Genomic DNA, 23408 nt, shown 5'->3' with positions numbered 1-23408 from the left:
CCAGTCATACGCGTGTGTGTGTGTGTTCTTTTTCTCACATAGGATACAAATGAACTTATTTACAAAACAGACTCACAGACATAGAAAACAAACTTATAGTTATCAAAGAGGAAAAAGGAGGAGGAGAGGTAAATCAGGAGTATGGGATTAACAGGTCACACCACTGTATATAAAATAGAAAAGTAAGGATTTACTGAATAGCAGAGGAGACTATATTCAGTAGCTTGTAATTAGCTATAATGGAAAATAATCTAAAGCTGTACACCTAAAACTAACACAATATTTGTAAATAAACTATAGTTTAAATAAATAAATAACTCTTTGAGGTAGGGACCAGGAAAATCCTTATTTCACTGGAAATAAGAGTGGTTATTTTGTTCATAGCCTGTATCTCTAATGTCTGACACAAAAAGTACTCATTATATACAATTTTTAATGAATGGGCCTAGCTTATAAGTGGTAGAGTTGGGATTTAAACTCAGAACAGCCTTACTCTACCTCCCAGAGAAGACAGTGCCTTCCATTGCAGCCAAAACAGGAAATCTAGATACGGATGTGCAGCAGATATATAAATTCTATCAGTGGAGCTTGCAGAGAAGGAGCTTCTGTCAGAAGCATCCATGCGAAAACCAAAAATCCCTAAAATTAGATGGAATGATGAAGGGAGAGTATAAGCTCCAAAGCAGAACCTTAGAGAACACCTGTATTTAGAGGTCGAGGGGGAGAAGGAGGCTTTTTTTTTAACTTTATTTTGTTTTAATTGAAGTATAGCTGATTTACAATATTTTGTTAATTTCTGGTGTATGCAGGATGATTCAGTATGTATCATACACACATCCACATAATACATACGTATATATTCTTTCATATTCTTTTCCACTGTAGGCTATTACCAGATATTGAATATTTCCTTGTGCTGTACAGGAGGACCTTGCTTTTGTTTTTGTTTTTTAGGGCCAACCCTGTGGCCTATGGAAGTTCCCAGGCTAGGGGTCGAATTGGAGCTACAGCTGCCAGCCTACACCAAAGCCACATCAATGCAGGATCCAAGCCACATCTGCAACCTACACTACAGTTCATGGCAACACTGGATCCTTAATGCACTGGGCAAGGCCAGGGATCGAATCCACGTCCTCATGAATACTGGTTGGGTTCATTTCCATTGAGCCACAATGGGAACTCCCCAATAGGACCTTGTTTTATTCATCTATTTTATATATAGTAGTAGTTTGTATCTGCTAAGCCCAAATTTCCAATTTATCCTTTGCCACCTTCCCCCTTTAGTAACCCTAATTTGTTTTCTGTGTCTGCTTCCATTTTGTAAATAAGTGCATTCGTATCATATTTTAGAGTCCACGTATAGGTAATATATGCTATTCATTTTTCTCTCTCTTACTTTACTCAGTATGATAATCTCTAGGTCCATCAGTGTTGCTGCAAATGGTATTATTTTGTTCTTTTTATTGCTGAGTAATATTCCACTGTACATATGTACCACATCTCCTTTATCCATTCCTGTCAATGGACGTTTAGGTTGTTTCCATGCCTTTGCTATTGTGAATAGTGCTGCTATGATCACTGGGGTACATGTGGAAGAGGCATTTTTAAATACAACAAAAACATATACATCAGAGAGGAGATGGATACACACACAGAGAGACATAAAAATGCAAAGGGGAAAGGGAAGAAAGGGTTTTCAGCAATGTCAACTACCACAGAGTGATCAAAGAGCCTCAGAATTAAGGAAGGATAATTGAATTTGGGGATTAGGAGGTCATCAGTGACCTTGGGGTGAGCAGATTCAGAAAAATAGGTCCTGAAAAAGAATCAGGCTGATATTTGAGTGGCTGGGGAAAGAGGGTGATGAAGGAAAGGGTGGAAGAAGCACTCACTAGAATAGACTTCTTTGTAATTTCAGATGAGCCAGTCGTAGTAATATGAGCGGAATGAAACATTTTAATAGGAATAAGATTGTATGTTATAAAAGGGTGCAAAAGGGTACGCTCAAGTAGGAAGACACTAAAGATGGCAGGAAGAGAATTGATTACTGATGGAACCTGACCTCAGAGGAAACAGAAGGAGAATGAGATACAGGATCATGAATTGGAAGGGCGTCCTTAGAAAGGGCAGGAGACATGTTACCGTTTGAGGTAAGAGAAGAATCTGACAGGAAATACAGAAAATTAGAGGTTCAACAGAGAAAAATTGAGGGTGTTCAAATCAGAAGCCTTGATTTTCAGGAGTTCCTATTGTGGCACAGCGGTAACAAACCTGGCTAGTATCCATGAAGATGCAGGTTTGATCCCTGGCCTCACTCAGTGGGTAAAATTCTGGCAGCTACAGCTCCAATTCGACCCCTAGCTTGGGAACTTCCATATGCTGTGGGTATGGCCCTTTAAAAAAATTGAGACTTTTTTTTTTTTTTTTTTTTTTTTAAGATGGAATCCAGTTCTTCATGCCTGGAAAAAGGGGGAAAGATTTCAAGACTAGATAATAGTAAGAAATAGTTTAACTAATTGAGGGAACAGTTGACAAGTTTATTGAATATCTACTCTGAACTAAGCAGAGTATTCAGTACAGAAGACATTAAAGGAAAAAATAAGCATAATTAGGGACCCAACTGAGAAGAAATAGCAGGAACTTTTAATAGAACCCAGCAGCATAGTGTCATAATTCTGCCCAGCTTCTGAGACGTAGTTATTTAAAGGAAGTTAATGGACCTACACAGGGCTGGGAACTGAAATTTTAAGAAGGGCAGGCAAGCATGGAGGAACAAGAGATGGATTCCAGAGGTCATCGAAGGCCGTACCAGGCATGGTCTAAGCTGAGCAGTCAAATGAATGACTGTGAGAGGACTTCAGAATCGAAACATTGTGATTTGGGTGTGGAGCAACTTACCAGAAATGAGGAAAGAAAGTGCCTATGTTCAGAAAAGGTATATTCTAAGTTTGAGACCTTGAAGTAAAATAGTCCAAATCAAGCTAATTATAATGCCTTTGCTGCAGTTTCAGAGGTTAAATAAGGAACTGTGAAGCCAAAGTATTCGCTGGGCCAGAAGTCAAAATAACTCAACGTGGCAGAGGATGAGGGGGGTAGAGAAGATGACGGACCAGGCATCAAAACAGGTGTCATGTTATGATGGAGATCATAAACCCAGCAATAAGCATAGGGCTTAGATGTCAAGGTTCAGAAATAGAGGATGGTGGAGGTAGAACAATAGCCTAAAATGACAGTAGAAGATAAGAATGTTTTTGAAGCTGATCATGTCATCGAATGCAAGCCAGATTTCAATTAAGGTAAAGAATTACAAGTTCAGGGAGTTCCTGTGGTGGCACAGGATGTGGGTTCAATCCCTGGCCTCACTCAGTGGGTCAGCGATCTGGTGTTGCCATGAGCTGTGGTAAAGGTCGCAGATGCAGCTCAGATCCCACATGACTGTGGCATAAGCCAGCAGCTGCAGCTCCAATTCAACACCTAGCCTGGGAACTTCCGTATGCCGCAAGCGCAGCCCTAAAAAACAAACAAACCAATTAGAATTTCAACTTGAGAATCAGTCTAAGACCAAAGGAGACTTTGCTTCACATAGAACTAGGAGGCAAAGCCAGCATGGAGTGACTGATAAAGCAGCAAGTACAGCAGGAAGGTAAAGGGTTATTTAGAATAGATGGAAGTATTATCCCCTGCCCTCACCACCCTGTCACCCCTTTACAGACGCCCCTTCTAACCCTTAAATTTACCTGGAAGCCATCATCCCCATTTTACAGGTGAAAAAAAATCTGGTTCTGGAATTTGAATCTTGCCCTGACTGCAAAAATCTAGTGTTTCTACCCCATTATACTGACTCTCCCTGGTTTTAAACTGTTACTGCAGCTTTCAAGGACTAACTGGAAATCATGTCTGACATGTGAAATGGGTATGAATCACAGTGTATTGCCTTTGCTTAAGATGTAATTGACACGTAACATTCAGGTGTACAACATAATGGTTCAATATTTGTATACACTGGGAAATGTTCACCACAGTAAGTCTGTAACATCTGTCACTCCACAGTTACAATATTTTTCCTTGTGGTGAGAACCTTTAAAATCTACTCTTAGCAACTTTCAAACACACAATACTGTTTTACTAACTGTAGCTCCCACGCCATACATTACATCCTCCTGACTGAATGTCTTTTGTAACTGGAAGTTTGTACCTTTTGATCCATTTCACCCAAGCTCCCATTTTTTTTTTAATTGAACATATGAGATTATATGGTATTTGTCTTTGTCTGACTTATTTCCTAAGCGTAATACTCTCAGGGTCCATTCTGGTTGTCCTAAATGGCAAGACTTCCTTCTTTTTATGGACTGTGTGTGTGTGTATGCATGTGTGCGTACACCGCATTTTTTTTTAATCCGGGGTGTGTGTGTGTGTGTGTGTGTGTGTGTGTGTGTACCACATTTTTTTTTATCCATTCATCCATAGATAGATGCTTAGGTTTCCATGTCTTGGCTATTGTGTATAAGGCTGCAGTGAACGTGGCAGTGTAGATATCTTTTCAAATTAGTGTTTTTGTTTACCTCAGGGAAATACCCAGAATGGCAGTTCTAATTTTAAGTTTTTGAGGAACCTCCTTACTGTTTTCCATTGCGGCTGCACCAGTTTGCACGCCCACCAACAGTGTAGGAGGGTTCCCTTTTCTCCACATTCTCACCAACACTTTTATTTCTTGCCTGTTTGATGACAGCCATTCTGATAGATGATGTGAGGTGATATCTCAGTGTCATTTTAATTTGCATTTCCCTGATGAACAGCGATGCTGAGTACCTTTTCATGCACCTGTTAGCCATCTGTATGTCTTATTTTCCAAAAGGTCTGTTCAAAATCTCTACCCATTTTTCATTTGCATTGTTTTGTTTTTGTTTTTTTTTTTTTGCGATGGAATCGTATGCACAGTGTATTTCTTTGTGTTTTTCTTGAATTATATTCAGCTCTAAAAAGTTTTATCTGACCTTACATATTTAACCCTCCTATTTAAATCTTAATTTATTTCAAGAGAAACATCTTGGACTCTCTTCCTTAGTGACATTAAGGAACTTCCACATACATTCTAGGTGATCACGTTGAATTTCGGCAACTATGCCCTAACATCCTGAATTAATTTTTATATTGCATTATTTTTCAGGTGTGAAAATGAAACCAAATTCAAAACAGAAGAAATATTTTGGGCTTACAACTTCTGCCCTACTCCATACTCCTGGACTGCACTTCTGGGCCTTATTTTATATCTTGTTTTCTTCGCACCTGGTAATCAAAGGCTTTGTTGTTATTGTTATGTTAAATTATCCCAACTTAGAGGGTACAAGCTACTTTTTTTTAAATTTCTTAATGTACTACTTTACTGAATTTTTTTTTTTTTTTTTTTTTTTTTTTGTATTTCTCAGGAATGGGGCCAATGCCTTGGACTGTGAATTCTGAAATATATCCCCTTTGGGCAAGAAGTACAGGAAATGCATGTTCATCTGGAATAAATTGGATTTTCAATGTTCTGGTTTCATTGACATTTCTACACACAGCAGAGTATCTCACATACTATGGTAAGAGAATATTTTTTTCAGCTATAGTTTCATTTGTATTTTCCTACACTATTTTTAGATAATGCTATTGTTTGTGACTGAAAGATTAGATGGTTATAGTTTTGCTGTTACAAATATCTCTATATGGCTTTATTATTACCCAAAGTCCTTGGAAATGTTGCTGGGGAAAAACAAGAGGAACTCTCCTTTCCTAAGCAGTACTGCTTCTTGTCCCTCAGTGCTTTAAAGCCTTCACCCACCCACCTGCTTTCCAAACCTAGACATCTCCCAGCTATTTCCCCACTTGGAAATCTTCACAGTGAGGCCTTTAGTTAAATGAAAACACATAAACCACAGAGAATGGTAGAAAGATGCCAGAGTCTAGGGCTAATGCTTGAAGATGTCTCATGACTGGGGTGGAGTTGTGTCCAAGAGTGGAATCAGAACAGGGCCGGAAGTAGCTCCCCTGAGTGTTATGCTGTGAGTTATACCTTCCACTGTATCATGTATGCTTTTCAGGCCAAAGCATTTCAATATCCACTGTGACCAGCGCTCAGCAGCGCTGAAACTATAAACATGACAGAGGTATTCAGATAAAAATGTGTGGCACCCTAACTCAGAGAAAACAATGTTGAGAAGTGATTGAGTTGGGAAGTTTTGGGGAACTACTTCAAGTTTATTTTTACTAACATGAAAAGACTTTTTTTAGCAAGAGGATATCTCCACTTTGTAGGCCGTGATCAGATTCTAGATGATGAAATGGAAGGTTTTCATTCTAACCTTTCATGAGCCTCTGTGATTTTGGGTGGAATGCCTACTGCTTAGGCCATTCTCTGACCCCCTCCCCATCTCACCTCACCCCACCATTGTGGGTACTTATAATCCCTCTTTGTAAGAACCACTTTATTTGTCACCTCCCCTACCCCACCCCCTCACTGATGGGACCACAAATCCGTTGAGTTTAGGCCAGGATTATGCTTTGTTCACTATCATATCCAGTGCCTTCCAGGGAGACTTACTCACTTGAGAAGCACTCAGAAGTATTTTTCAATTGTATAAATGCACAGATGAACTCTTAGATGATTGATAAATATGAGAAAAATTATAAAAGTCTATCCCTCCTCTCTTCTCGACATGTTAATTGATATTTTTTATTTAAAATTATTTATACAATTCCTTTATTACCTTTATAAAATTCCCTCTCAATAACCATTTAGAAATATTTATTTTCTTGGAAAGGAAATGCACTGGCATTTTAAACTGGATATATATTTATTATATTCAGGTTTATCTCATTTGGCAATTAAAAATTTTTATATAAATTCACACACTTACCTTCCTAATACCATAAATATGAACACAATAAATATTTACCCATATATAATGATTTTTGAGAACATTTAAATATTTGAAGACTTAAATATAGACTAATAGCTTGAGAAAACTTTTTTTTATGGAAAGTTATAGACCAAGTAATAGAAATCTACATGGTAACTCTTGATAGCAAAGTTCCTCTTTCTACAATAAATTCTGCCAGAAAAACATGAGGCAACAGCAGTAAAACTTAAATAGGGCATACAGACTTCTTTCAAAAATATCTCATTAAAAGAAGGTTTTTGCTTTTCATTAAGCCAAGCTTCTATCACATCAGCACACTGGTCCATTAGGTCTACTACTCATTAGTGGAATAATTCCTTGGCTCAAGTTAGATGGGCCCTGTTTTTTGCTCTATACTTTAAATCTGTATGTTACTAATTTATGTAAGGTATATATTTATATTCCCGATTTAACTAATATACACCATAATGATGTATATATATGGAAATATTTGTATCTTCTTTTATAGCCTATTTTCTTGTTTCATATGACCTAAAGTTTTGATTCCTTCCTAAACTACTCCCTAGAAAGGTCTACCATGGACCCCACTCAATAATGTTTATTATTAAAGTTCTCTAAAATGTCTCTAGTATATCACTTTAAGTATAGCATATGTGACTAAATAGTTCTGTCAGTGAGCATTATATCAAAGTTCCTGTGCTGAAGAACTGAAATTCAATCATACATAGTCTTTGATTCCTCATTTGTATAACACAGTTAAATATTTGTTTTAATCTGAAACTTAATATAGAACTCTCATAACATTTATTTCTTTTAGAATAAAGCTGAGGAGTATCTGCACTGTTTAACAATCCTGACAGACTTGTTACAGACATTTTTTTCACTTTCATTTCAAGAATAATTAAGAAACTGAGTTACATAATCGACTTGCCTTTTACATGGAGCAGGCTGTAGCGTCTCAGGCCCTGCCCACACTGCTAAGCCCACTTACATGGTTATGGCATTTCCCTGCTTTAGATTCTTAAGTTTTTATAAAAGGATCTAGTATTTTAATAAAATTTTCTTAATGTCATTTGGCTTTGGGAATATGGTTCACACACAAGAAACTGTATGGCCTTTAAGGGTTTTCCTAATCTGGGGATTAAGATGGTGGAATAGAAGGACTGGCACTCACCTTCTCTCATAAAAACAACAAAATTACAACCAAATGCTGAACAACCTTCAACCAAATGAACTGCAAATTTTCAAAAAGATATCCTACTCCAGAAGACAAAGAGGAGGCCACATCAAGACTGTAGGAGGGATGATTACACAATATTAGCAACCCCATATCTGCCAGGTGGGCAGCCCACAGACTGTAAAGTTAACTGTTATCAGAGAGACTCACCTACAGGAGTGAAAGTTCTGAGCACCACGTCAGGTCCCCACACCTGGGGATCTGGCATTGGGAGAAAAAGCCCCTGGAGATTCTGGCACTGAAGGCCAGTGGGGCTTGTGCACAGGAGCTCGATGAGACTGGGGGAAACAGAGACCCCATTCTTGAAAGGTGCACAGTGGCTTTCACGTGCACTCGGTCTCTGGGCAAAGGAGAAGCTCCATAGGAATCTGAGTCAGACCTGACTGCAGTTCTTAGAAGATCCGGGAAAATGGGGTGACTGTGGCTTGTTGTGCAGGAATGACATTGGAGGCAAAGGTCTGAGGAATATTCATCAGTGTGTGTTCCTCTAGAGGTAGCCATTTGGGGAAAATCTAGCCCCATTTGTCGGCACTGAGAAGCCAAGGCCAAACAATAATCTAGGTGGGATCACAGCCCCATACATCAGTAAACAGGCTGCCTAAAGATCCAATCCCCCCAGGCACAGCCACTTCTAATCTCACCAAGAGACAAAGCCCCACCTGCCAGAGGGATAAAAATGAGCCCAACATACCACTGGGCAGGCACCAGTCCCTCCCATCAGGAAGCCTACAGCAAGCCCCTGTACCAACTTCAGCCACAAGGGGGCGGACATCAGAAGCAAGAGAGGCTACAATTCTATTGTCTGCAAAAAGGAGACCACCCCAAAAACCTATAAAAATGAAAAGGCAGAGAACTGTAACTCAAAAAGGGAGCACGAAAAAAAAGAAAAACAGCTAAGTGATCTGGAGATTATTAGCCTCCAGGAAAAAGACTAGACTGATGATAGTGAAGATGATGCAAGATATGGGAAATTAACTGGAGGCAAAGATTGATAATTTACAGCAAACAGTGAGCAAAGAAAGACGAGATTTAAAATTTAAGCAAGCAGAGATGCAAAATGCAACAACTGAAATTAAAAATTCATTAGAAGCAACCAATAGCAGAATACAGGAGGCAGAAGAACAAATAAGCAAGGTGGAGGATAGACTAGTGGAAATCACTGATACAAAACAGAAAAGAGAAAAAAGATTGTAAAGAAATGAAGACAGTCTCAGAGAACTCTGAGACAAAGTTAAACACACCAACATTAGTATTATAGCAGTGCCAGAAGGAGAAGAGAGAGAGAAAGGGACAGAAAAAATATTCCAAGAGATAATAGCTGCAAACTTCCCTAACATGGGAAAGGAACCACACACTCAAATCCAGGAAACACAACAATAAAATAAACCCAAGGAGGAATATCCGAAGACCTAATAATCAAACTGACCAAAATTAAAGACAGAAAATACTGAAAGCAGCTAGGGAGAAGAAACAAATAACATACAAGGGAACCCCAATAAGGTTATCAGCAGATTTTTCAGCAGAAACTTTGCAGGCCAGAAGGGAGTGGCAAGATATACTTAACATGATGAAAGGAAAAAACCTCCAACCAAGATTACTTTACCCAGCAAGGCTCTCATTCATATTTGAAGGAGAAATTAAAAGCTTTACAGATAAGCAAAAGCTAAGAGACTTCAGCAACACTAAGCCAGCTTTATAACAAATACTAAAGGAACTTTTCTAGGTAGAAAAGGCCACAACCAGAAACAAACAAAAAACACAAATGACAAGGCTCACTAGTAAAAGCATATATACAGTAAAGGTAGGAAATTGTCTGGGCACAAATGTGCTACCAAAATCAGAAATCTTGAGAAGAGGAGGGTACAAATTCAGGACACTGGAAATACACTTGCAATTAAGAGACCAACAACTTAAAACAATCTCGCTTATATATAGACCCCTATATCAAAATTTCAGGGTAACTGCAAACCAAAAATCTACAATGAGGAGTTCCCGTCATGGCTCAGTAGTTAACGAATCCGACTAGGAACCATGAGGTTGCAGGTTCGATCCCTTGCCTTGCTCAGTGGGTTAAGGATCCAGCTTTGCCATGAGCTGTGGTGTAGGTTGCAGACACGGCTTGGATCCTGCATTGCTGTGGCTCTGGCGTAGGCCGGCGGCTACAGCTCTGATTTGACCCCTAGCCTGGGAACCTCCATATGACGCAGAAGCGGCCCCAGAAAAGGCAAAAAAGACCAAAAAAAAAAAAAAATCTACAATTGATACACAAAAAGAAAAATCAACTAAAATATAATACTAAAGAGAGTCATCAAACCACAAGAGAAAACAAGAGGAGATGGGAAGAAAAAAGAACAAAAGCAAATCTAAAACATTTAATAAAATGGCAATAAGAACATACATATCAATAATTGCCTTAAATGTAAATGGACTAAATGCCCCAAACAAAAGATATAGACTGGGAGTTCCCATCGTGGCGCTGTGGTTAACGAATCCGACTAGGAACCATGAGGTTGTGGGTTCGATCCCCAGCCTTGCTCAGTGGGTTGAGGATTCGGTGTTGCCGTGAGCTGTGGTGTAGGTTGCAGACACGGCTCGGATCCCGCATTGCTGTGGCTCTGGTGTAGGCCGGTGGCCACAGCTACAATTCGACCCCTAGACTGGGAACCTCCATATGCTGCAGGAAGTGGCCCTAGAAAAGGCAAAAAGACCAAAAAAAATTTTTAAAAAAAGATATAGACTGGATGGATGGATATAAAAACAAGGTCCACATATATGCTGTTTTCAGGAGACCCACTTCACTTCCAGGGACACATACAAACTGAAAGTGAGAGGATGGAAGAAAATATTCCATGCAAATGGGAATCAAAAGAAAGCTGAAATAGCAATACTCATATCAGACAAAATAGAACTTAAGGAATATTACAAGAGACAAGGAAGGACATTATGTAATGATCAAAGAATCGAACAGGAAGATAGAACAATTGTAAATATATATGCATCCAACACAGGATCACCTCAATATATAATGCAACTGCTAACAACCTTAAAAGGACAAATCAACAATAACACAATAATAGTTGCGGACTTGAATACCCCCTTATAGCAATGGACAGATCATCCAGACAGGAAATCAACAAGGAAACACAGGCTGTAAATGAAGCATTAGACCAGATGCACTTAATACGTATTTGTAGGACATTCCATCCAAAAGTTACAGAATATACATTCTTCGCAAGTGCACACAGAGCATTCTCTAGGACTGATCACATTCCAGGCCACAAATCAAGCCTCGGAAAATTTAAGAAAATTGAAATTATACCAAGCATCTTTTCTGACCACAACGCTATATGACTGGAAATCAACAACAAGAAAACAACTACAAAAAAACACAGACACGCAGAGACTAAACAACATGCTACTAAACAATCAATGGATCACTGAAGAAATCAAAGAGGAAATTAAAAAATACCTAGAAGCAAATGACAACAAAGATACAACACTCCACAACCTATAGGATGCAGCAAAAGCAATTCTAAGAGGGAAGTTTATAGCAATACAAGCCAACCTCAGGAAACAAGAAAAAGTTCTAATAAACAACCTAATTTTACATCTAAAGCAGCTAGAGAGGGAAGAACAGACAAGACCTAAAGTTGGCAGAAGGAAAGAAATCATAAAGATCAGAGCAGAAATAAATGAAATAGAAATGAAGAAAACCGTAGAAAAGATTAGTAAAACTAAAAGCTGGTTCTTTGAAAAGATCAAAAAAAAAAAAAAAATTGATAGGGAGTTCCTGTAGTGGTACGGTGGTTAACAAATCCAACTAGGAACCATGAGGTTGCGAGTTTGATCCCTGGCCTTGTTCAGTGGGTAGGGGATCTGGCATTGCAGTGAGTTGTGGTATAGGTCGCAGACGCGGCTCAGATCCCATGTTGCTGTGGTTCTGGCATAGGCCAGTGGCTACAGCTCTGATTCGACCCCTAGCCTGGGAACCTCCATATGCCGTGGGAAGCGGCCCTAGAAAAGGCAAAAAAAAAAAGCCAAAAGAAAAAAAAATTTGATAAACCCTTAGCCAGACTTATCAAGAAAAAAAGAGGACTCGAGTCAATAAAATTGGAAATGAAGAAGTTACAATGGACATCACAGAAGTACAAAGAACCGTAAGAGACTACTATATTCAAGTATACACCAATAAAATGGACAACCTAGAAAAAAATGGATAAATTCTTAGAAACATACAATCTTTCAAGAATAAAGCAAGACGAAATAGAAAAGATGAACAGACCAATCACAAGTACTGAAATTGAAACTGTGATTTAAAAACTTCCAACAAACAAAAGTCCAGGACCAGATGGCTTCACAGGTGAATTCTATCAAACATTTAGAGAAAAGTTAACACCTCTCCTGAAACTATCCCAAAAAATTGCAGAGGAAGGAACTCTCAAACTCATTCTATGAGGACATCATCAGCCTCACACCAAAACCAGACAAAGATACCCTTCTTTGATCCAGGGGGAACAGTCCCACTCCTGGGCCTATCCAGAGAAAACCATGACTCAAAAAGATGCATGTAGTCCAGTGTTCATTGCAGCACTGTATACAATAGCCAAGACAAGACATGGGAACAACCTAAACATCCATCGGCAGAGAAGTGGATCAAGAAGATATGCTACATATTCACAATGGAATGTTACTCAGCCATTAAAAGGAAAGAAATAATGGCATTTGCAGCAACCTGGATGGACCTAGAAATTATCATGCTAGGTGAAGTCAGTCAGACAGAGAGATACCAACATCATATGCTATCACTTACATGTGGAATCTAAAAAAAGGACACAATGAACTTCTTTGTAGAACAGACACTGACTCACAGACTTTGAAAAGCTTATGGTTTCCAAATGAGACAGGTTGGGGGTGGGGGGGGGGAGATGCACCGGGGTTTAGGATGGAAATGCTATAAAAATTGGGTTGTTATGATCATTGTACAGCTATCAATGTAATAAAATTTATTGCATAATTTACAGAAAGACAAGAAAAAAAAAAAGAATCTTCCTAAACCAAGTGCTTTTAACTGTAGGAGTTTAGCACTATCATTGTATTACTTCTAATCATGCCACAATTCCCAAATTGTGAAAGATGATGAATATTTTTTCAATATTATATTTCATAAAGCCAGACTATGTTCACTCAGATGTTTTAGAGTTTAGTAGCCTGGTTTAGTCTAAAATGCTTTACCTCCAAACTTATTTTTTTCTGGATTATCATCATGATTACCAGCCTTTCTTTGTCCCTCTCCACCAAAGATCCCATTTATTTTCTTACCTCCACAGTTTTGCTTGTCTGTAATCAGAACACAGGACTTCCTTTCACTTTTTTTCTCAAAAATTCCACATTCTCCAAGAGGTGGTTTGTCAGTATCACCCTTTGGATCAAAAACATTCCTGGTTTATTAGTCATGGCAACTAATAATAACTTTTTAATATTTTTCATTGTTATTTCCCCAATACAACTTTTTTTCTACTGTACAGCATGGTGACCCAGTTACACATACATGTATACATTCTTTTTTCTCCCATTATCATGCTCCCTAGTCATTTAGTAGAATTTAATAATGCTATCACTGTTTTGAGCAAATAATATCCAAAATTCTAATAGCCATGTAACACACATTCTCTCTATTCTTTGCAGTTTGGTCAAGGAGGAATTATTTTCCCTGTTAGATCAGGAAACTAAGGTCAAGACGATTTAAGTAACTGCACAGGGATCCAGCCTGCAGCACTTTGTGACTCTCAGATCTATACTCCCTACAGAGCCATGGTGCCTCTGTCTCACTGTCACACTGAGCTGTGCATGCCAGATGAACTATTATGTTCTGATTATTTAGCAAATCTAAGACATAAAATTATATAAACTTGTAGTATTTATGAACCAAACTGAAATGAAGTAAAAGAGTCCTGTATTTTTAAATGGAGTGTATTTTTATTAGAGAAAGAGAATTTTACTTCTGTTAATTCCAGTTCAAGAATTATATAACATCTGGTCACTTAATCTAACAAACTGTGTTTTGATTTAGTCAACCCTTTCATATTTTTTCTAATATCTCTATTTCCCTTTTATTTTCTTACGGCTTGTCATTCCACAGAGCAGAAGCTTTGGGATGGCCGATTCAGCAGTAATTTTTCTCTGTAGTTTTTCTTGAGCCTTCCCAAGAAATGTTTCTGTACATAGTACTGAAATGATTATAGGATTATAAGTCTTTAAAAAAGTAGTCTTAGTAATATCTTTCTACTCCCTATAATGATTCAGAACTGAGAAATATTATTCGGTTCTTTAATTGCTGTGCTATTCAGCTTAAGGCTTAACTTTCAAATATATCTTTTTGTTGTCTAGTTTAGCCCTTTGTTTCAGATCTGCTACCCAATGTTGTCCATCTGGCAGTCAGCAAGCATACATTCATTCTCTAGACCCTCCAATGGTGTCAGCACTGTACAAGGAACCCAAAGACAAGCCACAGACTCTGTCCTTGAGGATACCATTTTTGCTGGTCTCCTCTCAAGCATCTTATAACCATCTCTCCTCACCTGGTCCTGATTTGGGTTGTAAAACTTAATGAATTATAATTTAAACCATAAAGTTAAATAGCTGAGAAACCATCTTCTTTTACTTCATAGGGAAACTGAGGTCCAGAGAGGAGGTTAAATGACTATCTAGAAGTCACAGAGCAAAACTGAAACCCAGATCTTCCAACTCCCAATCCAATATTCTTTTTTCAACCAGTAGTTTCTTCAACACTAGTTTGTCCTTTTCTTTCCTGCAAATCATATACAGGATGCTCTGGACTGAAGGCCTAAAATTAAGCAAAGACTCCATTATAGTTACTTGTTCTCCACCATCAAAAGTAAAAGCATAAGTTCTCTATTTAAATAGGGAATTAGATTATAAAGGAAGGCAAGATGGAAATTTGTAGAGGATACGCACAAGTCACATACTCATATCTTATCCATCTAAGCTTGCTGTATGGACACTTAGGAAACACACCAGAAACTATTTATGTCTTTGCGATTGTGCTGCATGGACACATGTAATCTTACAGCAAAACAAAATTCTCTGACCTCATGAAACTTACATTCTACTGGAAGGAAACAAAACAAATCATTAAGCTTTATAGATCTTTGATGGTGATAAGTGCTATGGACACACACACACACACACACACAAATGGACTATAGAGGTCTAAGAGAAGGAATGGGAGACTAGTTAAGAGACTACTGCAGTAGTACAGGTGACAGAGAATGGCTTTTAGACCAGAGATATTAGTGGGATGGTGATAAGTGGTCATCTTCAGATTGAATTTGAAGGTAGATCCCACAGGATTTCCTAACAGATTGAATATTGGGTGGGAGATTAAGAGAAAATTCACAGTTGACTCCCAGACTTTGGACATTGACTCATGAATTCAGCAATGTCATCACTGAATGCGGTTCTGGAAATGCAAGATAAGTGAGAATTCCCCTCAGATTGCCTCCAGTCTGGTAGGCAAGACACAAATCTATTCACACATAATTATACTACTTCTTGGTTGTTATATATCACTTTGCCTCTGCAAAGTGTTGTGAAAGCACAGTTAACTCTACCGGGGAAAGAGAGGAAAGACTTCAAAGCAGAAGTTACTTATGAGCTTGGTCTGTCATTCTTCCTGAGTTTGGCATTACATGACTTGAATTTAGATGGATAATTTGCATTATATTTACTGCATTAGAATAATTAAACTCGGCTGGAAGCAGTTTTTTGGTTCCATTTCAGACCAAGTCATGCACGAGTGACCAGAAAGCAAAGTTAAAATTAAGTATCCGTTCCAACATATATATTATTTTCCATTGCAGGAGCCTTCTTCCTCTATGCTGGATTCGCTGCTATGGGTCTCCTTTTCATCTATGGCTGTCTTCCTGAGACCAAAGGGAAAAAATTAGAGGAAATTGAATCACTGTTTGACAACAGGCTGTGTACATGTGGTGCTTCAGATTCTGATGAAGGGAGATACATTGAATATATCCGAGTGAAGGGAAGTAACTATCATCTTTCTGACAATGATGCTTCTGATGTGGAATAATTGTCAGCTACTGATATATTTAGTTATTTAAACAAACTTGGGAGAGAAGAACAGCAATTGGTGACCTCACTGCCCTGCTTTTAATCTGCTTCTTTCCAGTCTAGTTTTGAATGACTTCAGATTCTAGAATATTTGAGTCCAAGGAAGATATGACCATAATGACATTTTTTTCACAAGCAGAGACGTAAAAAAAAAAAAAAATTAGAGATTTTAAACTAATAATTATTGAACAAACGTGTATAATTCCTTCCTGAGATAGTTTTAAATGAATATTGTACTCAGTGACTTCAGTGATAGCCTTTCTTCCTAAGACCATATATAATTATTAGTGACAATCGAGTCAGTGCTAATCTAGCCAAATCATATATGTATGATGTCCTTACAGCAAACGATTCTGGGATATGGTCCAAAGGTATTTTCTGTCAAAGCATGGCCTGTGGGCCCAAAATTTTCCTAAGGACGGGGAGCTTTACCTATGATCAGCTCTTAGAAAGTAAATTCCATTTAAGCTTTCATCAACAAATCGCAAAGTGCCTCCTACCAGGGCACAGCTGTCCTTACATCCTTTGGAGTCCATATTTTGGTTTCTCTCTCCAAATCAAATCTTGAAAGTTCCCTAGAAACTGACTCTGTACACGATCTTTTGAAGCAGGTCTTTTAGGGTTTATTTTCCTACATATTTTTTGCATCATTGATAAGTACACATTTGCACAGATAAGCTAGCAAGTTTTGATAAGTATATTTTATTGCTAGAAAGTAAGAAAGAAAAGATTTTTATGGACCTTAAAGATTTTTAACCCTGACTGAGTTAGTCATTTAGGTATGCAACTATAAACACAAAATAGCACTAGATCTTCAGCTGTATTTCAGGGTCAGCTTTTGTTCATGCCAAATCACCTGATACTCACCACGCCTTCACTCATCAACTCTGGAGTCCTACTATTTGTGCCTTCATTTGTGTTATATAAATAGCAGACTATTTTTGCCCTTCTTTTAATCAAAGATTTCTGAAACAAGAAAGGAAGGAAAAAAAAAAAAACAGCGACAGAAACAATCCTGCTGTTACTGATGTTTGTTTAATTAAGCAGAGGAATTTCTATTTTTCTTAACTTTTTATTAACTCTTCCTAAGGGAACTGTCACATTTTATTACTTGATGGTACTTGCCTTTTTTTTTTTAAGTTTAGAGCATAAACTGCTTTTTATGTTGCACACCCATTCTCATTTTCCCTGAAAATTTATATATAAAAAGATACATAATTTGTGGATGTTTCCTTTTCTCATGCTTGGCTTGGATTTTTTTCCTTCTTGTCTGAAAATTGAGATTTCTACTAGAACAGATTAATGGTTCTCATATAGCACATGTCTTTAAGAAATGCTGACTTACTACATTTCTACAGTATCTTTACTAAGTGTTCATTGGTTTTTATGCTCACTCATCAGTAAACTGTCATTTTTGCTCATATATTAAGAACTTTATAGTATGTACAGAATCACCCACAAAATTACTTGCTAGTTCCAATGAAAATATGAATGACTCTTCTTGGCTCTAAACACCTAATAAGGTACTCTGGAGTGAAAAGGTAGCTCTCTCCAAATTCAGTATGTCTCTGCCAGCCTCCAAGATAGTTTGGTCTCTTAAAGTCTGCCTTGTTTGTATCACAGTTATCAAAACTGTGGATGTAGCCAAGGAGGTTCATTCTCTAAACCTAAAAATCCTTCAGCCAAAAAAAAAAAAAAAAAGTTTTCTCCGTCTGATCATTTCATGTAATTCAAAAAAAAAATACTTTAGAGCATTTTTTTCCCCTTGAATTAGGTGCTTTGACAATTGATATCTGGGGGGGGGGGTGTTAATATTGATTTTTCTGCAGAAAAGCAGATATGCTTTAATAGAGAAAATTATTATTCTATGGATATTTCTTATCCAATAAGAAATTTCTTATCTGTGTAATATTTCACACAGGTAAAGTTAAGTGGAAAATGAACTACTGTGTGGTAAAATCAGAACATGATGGGGAGAAAAAGTATTTAGACCAATAAAATGATCTCTTTATAAATTTGTTTTCCTGATTTATCCAAATAATCACCTCAGTTCTTCTCTTTATGTATACATAGCCTTAACTAGATGCTTATATACTCAGCTGAGCTGAATGCACAGTAACTTTATCAAAGGAGCAGTGGACTCATTATTTCCTAAAGCAGAACATGGCCTATTCTCCCTGACATAAGCAAATGGTATTTTCAACTTTATATCTGTAAATGCACATAATAACAGGGAAAAATAGCCACAGTTCACTTCCCCTATTCTCCTCAATTCCTTCTGTAAAGGACTACTTTTTATTTATATAGTAATAAAGATAATATTCCATATCTTTGAAGTGCAAGACAGAGAGTCACAGTATAAGAATTATTTATAATTTTTTAATAACAACTACTTGAAAAGGAACCTTACAATTAGGGTATTATTTTTAGATTCAGTGAACATTTATAGTATATTAAAAATTAAATATTTGAATTTTGCAAGTTTTTAATATTATGCACCTTTTAAGTTATCAGCATTTTTGGCTACCACTATCAACTTGAAATACATTCCATCTGAAATGTCATCAAGTATATATTTTATAGGACAATTAAAATATGGTATGATTTGAATTACCATTTAAAACACATTAAGCACCATGCTTTTAGCTAAAATTATAGGTTTCCTTCTAAACATGCTGCAGATTCAACAGAGGTATATTATAATTTAGGAAAGTACAGAAGAAGGTCATAACCCCTATTAACGCTTAGGTGGATGGCTGATGAGATCTGCACTAGACTTAGGAGAATGTCACATTTCATTTGTATCTGAACACATAGAGCTGAATGATATCAGATAGGTTTTAAAGATTTGGTATTAATATTTTTCTTAAATGTAAACATTCCTGATAATTTTGATTGTTGCACCTTAGTCAATAATTACCCAAGACATGATTATTAATGTATATGTAAAAGCTCTAAATTAAAATTAGATTTAAAAGTTAATATTTCCCTTTGTAATTTTGTTCCCAGTCAAATGGAATAGTTAGTTCCCTGATTTAAAAAATGCTGAGAATAAAATTCTATCAAGTGCTTTTCAGTGTCCACCTTTTCCATTTGTCCAGTATGAGTCTAATTTTAGTATAGAAATGTTAGTATATAAAAGTTTTAGTATATAAGAGTCTAAATATTATTTCTTAAGTTATTCACTCTAAAATGGGAAATCTAGCAAAGCAATGAATTTAGAAATTGTTTACTGTAATTTCAAAATCAGTTATCCAGAGGAAGAATTAACAGGAAAAATAGAAGTTGACAACTTATCCTTTTGCTTTTATATCAAAATGTAAAATTGAAATGTGTTATAATAATCCGTAGATCCTGGGGGGAGGATATTCTAAAAAATACTATTCAGATGTTATCTAAGAAGATCTCACAGTTTAATAACACTAATATATTTTATAAATACTGTAATACAGTAAGGGGAGTAGGAGGGTTGTTTTGACATTTATTTCAACACAGTAATCAAAAATAAAATGAATGTTTTGTAATAAACAGTTTTTTTTTTTACCATTCTCCTAGTTATATAAATCTCAAATTATACTAAACACCTAACAGCCAACATGTATATGGATTTTGTAACATATTTTAAATCTTCAAATTCAGGCATTTTCACTATCTATGAGTAAAAGAATGACATACCAGACCAAGAGCAGAGAATTCATAATACGTACTATATACCAAAATGTATTAAACTGTGGAAAAAACTTAATAGCTCATGTGTTTCTTCTGACTAAAAAAAGATTCAAAATTGTTCGGGATTAATTTTAACATCCTGTTTTCTGTGACTTTCTATCGTTTGCTTAGCCTCATGTATAGTAATGTGAAGCTAATTTGATGAAGTGATTCAGGTTGTAGCAGCATGTCAATTTTCAGTATCTTCAGTTCTCCTGGGTGAGGAATATTGCTGCTATTTTCTAGAAAGAGCAATCTTTTAAAATGCCAAACAGCGAACTGCTATCAGCTCTCTTGAATAGAGAAGGAAATTTTTGTGTGTCAATAATCATCAGAGAGATATTTATGTTCAGAAGTACACAAAGCATTTTATCTCCTAATTTGTGAGTGTAAAATAATTCTTAATAATCTTTACTTTGTATAAAACACAGTCCATTGCAATTGAGTGATTTTTATCTATGAAATATTAAATACCTACCGTCACTTAGCAGGAATATTTAGATTTTAATTTTAGACAGTTAAGTCCATGTGTTTGATTTTGTCGTATCAATACAAATGAAAAAAAAATAAAGCTTCCAAGTACTTCAAATTAAAAATCTACCAATATTTTGTAAAGTTTTAAAATTATCAAATTTAATGTTATTCCATCTCATTTGAAGGTTAAAAAAAGATGAGACTTAACTCTAGCCAAAGGAGAAATTTATATTCTACATGTTCAAACTGGGTCCTAGCAACTTTTGGACTATATCTCACTTGATGTTATAGTATCTTTTATTTGTAATAAATGTTCAAATTTCTATTTAAAAGCTCAAATGTACATCTAGATTAAATGAAAACACAGTTTTATGCTTTTAAAATGTTTTCCAAAATGTATATTTTAATTTTTGAATGCATGTTATATAGTGTTTAACACTTCACGTCTTAGCAAATCCAATATAAATATTTATTCCTACATGTGATATATGAGAGATCTCTTGAAAATTATGAATATGTATCATTTCCTTCAAAGTCATTCTAGCTTAGAGCTGTATCAAAATTATTGTATATTTTATGGAGATTTAGTGATGTACATGTAAATGTTTTTTAAGTTATTTTATTGAAATTCAATCTTTACATAAAATTTAAATCTTTTTTTAAAAAAAAAGTGTCAGTGCCAGAACTGTAAATGAAAATAATCAAATAAAAGTTAAGACAATTCACTACTCATCTCCCTTGCACTTTTGTATTTTCTCCAATTCTCTTCCTTGGATTTTAGGATCTAGGTTACATAGTAAAAGCATCCACAAATATTACCTACCTCTATATATTTATGCAGTTCTACTCATTTTAGTGATTCTTTATATTTTTTGATCATGGATAAACTCAACTATAATTGTCCCAAAGAATTAGTCTAAATAGTAAATACAAAGCTTTGAAATGAAGTACTCAGAAACCTTGACATATTATTTCTTGTTGTTGTCAGAACCAGACAGTGACATGAACCATGATGTCCGATTGACAAGAAATATCTGTGATATCTCTTTGTAAATGAAAACAACATACCTGCTGATGTCTAGTTGACAGTTCTTTTTGGAATTCTGCTCCTCTCCATTGCCATTCTGCCCCAACCATAGCTTTTATTAGCAAGCTTCATAGTATTTTATCTGGATGCCACCAGACTTATCTCCATGGTTAAGGTGTGCCATCCTGAGCCCAACTGTGGAACTAGCCTGAGGAGATCCTCTGAAGACTCTAGATCCGCTGTCATTCAAAGGCTTACAATGGAATTGCATCTTAAAACAAGAGCTGTGATGTCAGCAGGTAAGGCAAAAAATCCTGTCAAAATGGCCCTTGAAAACTCCATAAGTTATGCATAAAATATCCACTCATCTGAACATCTGAATAATGCAGTTCTTACCTGTATCAGTGGTCAGAAAAGTCCTCACTTAATTTTCCCATCTTGTGAGGTAAATGTTGTCATCCTTTCGTGGACACTAAAACTTAAGTTCAGAATATTTGGGGGACCTGCCCCAAATCACACACTAGGAAGTGTGTACAAAATTTTTCTCTGCAGTAATTACTCTACAGTCTTTATCTCTTGGTCCTCATTTGGAATGTCTTCTGGCCAAACCCATGCAGAAGGATTAAAAACCTGACATTGTGTTACTCCTGTGTTATAACTTAAAGGGAGTGAGAAAAAGAATCAGATACCTCCTTTTAACCCAGACTACTGACACAAATTTTGAAAATCTTTGATTTGGGGATTCTTCTCCAAATACAAAATAGTATACAGATGGTCCCCAACTTAAGGTGGTTCAACTTAATTCTTCCACTGTAAGAGGACATAAAATGACACATACTAAGTAGAAACACATTGATCTTTTCAATGTGGTATGATACTGTCTTATGATGCTGGACAAGGAAGCAAGTCACAGCTTCTAATCAGCCACATGATCAGGAGGGTAAACAAATGACATACTGATACCATTCTGTACCCATACCACCATTCAGTTTTCACTTTCAAAATAGTAATTCCATAAATTACATGAACTTGACACTTTACTATAAGCTTTGTGTTAAATGGTTTTGCCCAACTGTAGGCTAATGTAATGTGTCCTGAGCACATCTGAAGTATGCTAGGCTGAGCTATGATTAAGTTAGGTGTATGAAATGCGTTTTTAACTTAAGATGGGTTTGTCAGGATGTAACCCCCCAGAAGCTGAGAAACAATCTGTGCATTAAGAGATCAGACCAAAGCATATTGTCTAAGTTTGGATCCCAGCTTTTCCAATTACTGCCTGGTAACCTAAATTACTGAGTTACTCTTTCTCTGATGTTCCATTATAAAATGGAGATGTTGTTACTCTCCACCTCATATGTTGGGGGGGTCATTTAGTCGTGTAAAGCACTTTGAGGAAGGGCATATAAGTGCTGGATAACCATTGGCTCTTCTTAGTATCATCATCCATGTGCTTACCCTGATGCTGCTAAGGTCATGATGTCCAAAGCACAAGCAACATGCCTATAAATTAAGTCCCTGCTTGGGAACCACGACTAGGGGCAGGAACACATGGGCTTCTTTGACATAAGTCATACAGGCTGTGTGACTAGCAACCTGGCTCCCTGCTGACCACAATGGTTTGAGCTGATCTCTCTGACATCCCTCTTCATCTCTTTTTTTTGTGAGCATCTTCCTGAATGGCAGAGTTGATAAGAAGCATAACCTTTTCACAGCCTCCAGATTAACAGGATGTAATATACAATTTCTATTTCTGTGATCCCCTAGACATAAAATAATTTTGGAAAATATCACAGTTATTTAAATCCTTTTTAACATTTAAAAAATAATTTTGAAATGCTCTCCAAATGAAAACTGCCATTAACCCTTCACCAAGAGGCTATATTGAAATTAAACTCATACTCTTATAGATGCTACAAAT

At 36.6% G+C, this 23408-nt stretch overlaps 1 protein-coding gene across 1 annotated transcript in view; it reads left to right on the top strand.

The window, feature by feature from the left end:
* The window catches only part of SLC2A13 (solute carrier family 2 member 13), a 378855-nt gene extending 357660 nt beyond the window's left edge, over nt 1-21195 (top strand). Inside the window, exons 8-10 of the mRNA XM_021092534.1 lie at nt 5168-5289; nt 5427-5579; nt 16014-21195. Coding sequence (XP_020948193.1) covers nt 5168-5289; nt 5427-5579; nt 16014-16240 — 502 coding nt within the window. The 3' untranslated portion in view covers nt 16241-21195. The remainder of the gene's footprint in view (nt 1-5167; nt 5290-5426; nt 5580-16013) is intronic.

Source organism: Sus scrofa, chromosome 5 (genome assembly GCF_000003025.6).
Source record: "Sus scrofa isolate TJ Tabasco breed Duroc chromosome 5, Sscrofa11.1, whole genome shotgun sequence".
Classification (NCBI taxonomy): domain Eukaryota; kingdom Metazoa; phylum Chordata; class Mammalia; order Artiodactyla; family Suidae; genus Sus; species Sus scrofa.
The sequence above is the reverse complement of the archived record's forward strand: the minus strand, read 5'-3'. Positions and strand labels throughout refer to the sequence as shown.